Consider the following 3,628-nt stretch of genomic DNA (forward strand, 5'->3'; position numbering starts at 1 on the left):
GGGGGTATTGAAAGAGGAAGAAAGGCTTCCAGGCGGGCCAGTCCTGGTGGGAGTTAAGTTTATGAATAGGGCTAGTTGAGCACTTTCATACTTTTAAAATTTGAGGAGTTAAATTTTGAGGACTTGTTTGAGTTAAAATTTAGGGGCAGGGTCAGAGATACTCTTAGGGCGTGAAATTCAAATTCTAATCGTGTCGATATGGCGTGATGAGCGGCATGAATAGGAGACGAGGAAGAAGAGTACAATGAGATTGACGCTTCCATGATCTGGTCGCAATGGCGGTAACAGTGAGCGCCGAGCGGACATGAAGAAAATTGGTGAGAGAGGAGAGATGGTCGGCGGTGATCGGCGGGAGATGAGATGGGACCGTGCGTAGATGTGTCATTTCATCAGAAGCTACAAACATCAAATGTTTCGTTTCGTATAGTAGGAAAAAAACTGATTAATCATAGGTGTAAAGCTTAGTTTGTGGGCACTGAAATGTGCGTGTGGGCACAAAAGAAGTCTAGTCCAAACCTCCCAAGGGCTTCCGAAGCTTCTCTTGCCGCAAAAAAAAAAGATAAAAAGGAAAAACTTCTAGCACCTTCCCTGAGAAGAGAAGAGAAGAGAAGAGATGAGAAGCGAGCATACCTCATCTTTTGTTTGGGTGTATCGCGTTCCCCGGCGCGGTGTTGGCGGTAGCGGCAGGCGCGCCGGCGCCAGTGTTGCCATTGGGCACGTGGTGGAGCGCCGGACTCTGCTGCAGGGCCTTCGCCCCTAGCGGGTAGTAGCCCACCGCCTGCGCGAAATGCTGCCGGAAGAAACATCCATCTTGCGTGTTAGGGTAGGGAGAGGAAAAAAGACGGCGGGGGCGTTGGAAATGGATATGGTTTTGGCGGTTGACGGAACCTGGTGGTGGTGGGGGTGGTGGGAGGGCGGCTGCAGGTGGTGGGGGTTGACGCCGAGGAAGTGCGCGTACTGCTCCGGCAGGCTCACGCCGTGGCCCTGCTGCGGCGGCGCCATGAAGGGCATCCGCGCCATGGACGGCGGCCCCATCTGCGGCAGGTACTGGTGCATCTGCATGCCCGGGAACATCACCGCCGGCGGCGCCATACCGCCGCCCATCCACATCATCTGCACCTGCATCTGCAGCGTCTTCAGGTACTCGATCGCCTCGTCCAGCATCGACGCCTTGTCAGTCTGCATGCCGCCCATCACAAAAATGAAATGAAAAAACCCAATCGAGCCGATCAAGACAAGAAATATGCTATGGCGCGCGCTATCGGTACCTTGTTGCAGTGGGGTATGAGCTCTTGCAGCGCTCGCATCTTCTCGTTGATCCTGTCTCGTCTCCTCTGCAACCGCCAGAGTCAGCGTCAGAGATGTTGTAATGAACAATTCACCATTGATGGCACAAGAAGAAATGAATGACGGAACGCACCCTCTCGGAGAGGTTGTGCACCTCGGCGGCGCGGCTCCTCCTCGCCGTCGTGAGCTTCTGCGGCGGCTTGCGCTCAAGCGCCAACGACTCCGACTCGGCGTCCTCGCTGGGGCTCTCTGAGTCCTCCGTGTCCAGCCCCCGCTTGCGCTTGCTGCTCCGGTGGCTCGTGCTCGTCGGCTCGGTGCCGGTGGTGGTGGTCACGCCGAAGCTGTAGTTGGACCGGCCCGACGAGGAGGCCACGGTGGCCTCGTGGCCCCTGCCTCTGGCGTTTGCATTTCCGCTCCCTACCGCCGAAGGCAGAGCGCTGCCCGCTCCGCCGCCGCCATAGGCAGTGGTGTGGCCGGCGCGCCCCTGCTCGCTCACCGCGCCCTGCACCTGCACCTGGTTGCTCCCGCAGAAGCTCGCCCCCATCGCGCTCAGCGTCGACGACGCGCCCTCCTCCATCGCCGCCTTCCCGGCGCGAGCCTGGACGAGGTCCGACAGGACGCCGCCGGCGTTGTCGCCGCAGTCGGCCAGGCTCATCGATTGCTGCCTGCTGGAGCAGGAGACGTGCGTGGACTTGGGAGGGGGCATCAGGTCGCTCGCCGCCGACACCGCGGACGACTGGCTGCTGCGCCTGTCATCCCCTAATACTGGCACACCGTCCCTGCCGATCTTGCCGGCGTTGTCGCCGCAGTCGGCCAGGCTCATCGATTGCTGCCTGCTGGAGCAGGAGACGTGCGTGGACTTGGGAGGGGGCATCAGGTCGCTCGCCGCCGACACCGCGGACGACTGGCTGCTGCGCCTGTCATCCCCTAATACTGGCACACCGTCCCTGCCGATCTTGCCGGCGCCGTCGACGCCGGCCGCCCCCGGTGGTTCCTCGCAGAAAAGGTCCTGGAAGATGTCCTTGTCGAGCGAGTCGGCGAGCGCGAACGGGAACCAGAGGCCGGCCTCGTCTTCTTGCACCACCGGCGGCGCCGGGACCTTCTCAGGCCTAGGCGGCAGCTTCCGATGACCCTGGCTCTGCATGACGACATTGCCGTTGCACCACAGCAGCTCCATGAGGTCATCGTCTTCGCTGCAGGCACCAAATCAAGCACAAAAAAGTCAGAAACCACTAGCCTGTAACGCAGATACCATATCAGCCCACAAATTCGAATGCATCAAGCGATCAAGATTCAAGAGCGAACCCGAGTGGCCTGGAGATGTCCCCCATGTTCCCCCAATCTGGCACGAACTGGCTCATGGCTCAGATCATCACAAGTGTCGACCGGCGATTCGCTTCACTTCACCGCAGGGGGCACGCTGCATGCCGAAGCAAGCAAACAGAGGAGATGGCAAGAATCAAACAACAAAATCAGCTGAGGAACTGTGCTTCATCTGCATGCGGCATGGTATTTTAAATTTGATTGGCAACGAGAAGAGACTGCTCCGTAAACAAATGTGCCTCCTGCCAAGGATAGTGCAGCACAGCCTGATTCGGCTTCAGATGAGGCAAGCAGGGCATGTGCGATGCCAGACAGGGCCAACTATGGAAATAATAATGCTTTGAACCTCTGATGTAATTATTCTTTAAAAAAAGAACTTCTGATAGCAGCAAAGGAAATCTCAGATATAAAAATATGTAGTATAAGAAAAGCAGCTGGGCTATGAAGTGCAAGGAACAGGGAGGCCAATGATGGGAAAAAAAGGAAAGGTAGATGCAGTGCGGGGAGCCTGCCTGCAGGAAACCTACCGGTCATGTAAGCCTACCTGCAGCACATGCAGAGGAGCAGCTAGCAACCAGCAACACAGTGAAAAGGCTTCAGAAGAGGTTTTGTTTATTGTTCTTTTAATCCACTCATCAATCAAGTCTACAGAGCACTAGCAATTTTAAAATATTTTTTTCTGTTAAGATGCTGAGAAGAAGTAGGAGTATTTTACTACAGGAAAAGCGAAGAGCTTCAGAGAAGTGATTTAGAAAGACTAGGAGGAGGCCTTGGGAGCAGTAAAACTATGATTATCCCGTTAGGATCAGCGGATAGGGCGAAATCCACATCAGGTTCCGGAGGAGATTGGAAAACACGCATTAGGGACGCAGATTTTGGAGAAACGTAATGAGGAAACAGAGGGGGGAAGAGAACCAGCAGCCATGGAGCAAGAACTAACCAGTCTGGTTGCAAGATCCAGCACCGGCTATGGAAGCTTCTTCGGGAGGATGCTCACTCTCTTCTTGCGGTGGAGATT

At 55.9% G+C, this 3,628-nt stretch overlaps 1 protein-coding gene across 2 annotated transcripts in view; it reads right to left on the reverse strand.

The window, feature by feature from the left end:
* LOC119303044 (transcription factor PHYTOCHROME INTERACTING FACTOR-LIKE 13-like) overlaps positions 1–3,628 on the reverse strand; it is a 5,090-nt gene extending 1,462 nt beyond the window's left edge. Inside the window, exons 1-7 of one of the 2 annotated variants that reach the window (XM_037580122.1) lie at positions 3,551–3,628; positions 2,593–2,707; positions 2,243–2,480; positions 1,421–2,074; positions 1,269–1,334; positions 889–1,179; positions 631–790 (exon numbers count right to left, since the gene is read on the reverse strand). In XM_037580122.1, coding sequence (XP_037436019.1) covers positions 632–790; positions 889–1,179; positions 1,269–1,334; positions 1,421–2,074; positions 2,243–2,480; positions 2,593–2,648 — 1,464 coding nt within the window. In that variant the 5' untranslated portion in view covers positions 2,649–2,707; positions 3,551–3,628 and the 3' untranslated portion in view covers position 631. Of the gene's footprint in view, positions 1–630; positions 791–888; positions 1,180–1,268; positions 1,335–1,420; positions 2,075–2,242; positions 2,481–2,592; positions 2,727–3,550 lie in introns of those variants that run through there. The other variant, XM_037580123.1, reaches the window with a different exon arrangement.

This window comes from Triticum dicoccoides, chromosome 5A, assembly GCF_002162155.2.
Source record: "Triticum dicoccoides isolate Atlit2015 ecotype Zavitan chromosome 5A, WEW_v2.0, whole genome shotgun sequence".
NCBI classification, from domain to species: domain Eukaryota; kingdom Viridiplantae; phylum Streptophyta; class Magnoliopsida; order Poales; family Poaceae; genus Triticum; species Triticum dicoccoides.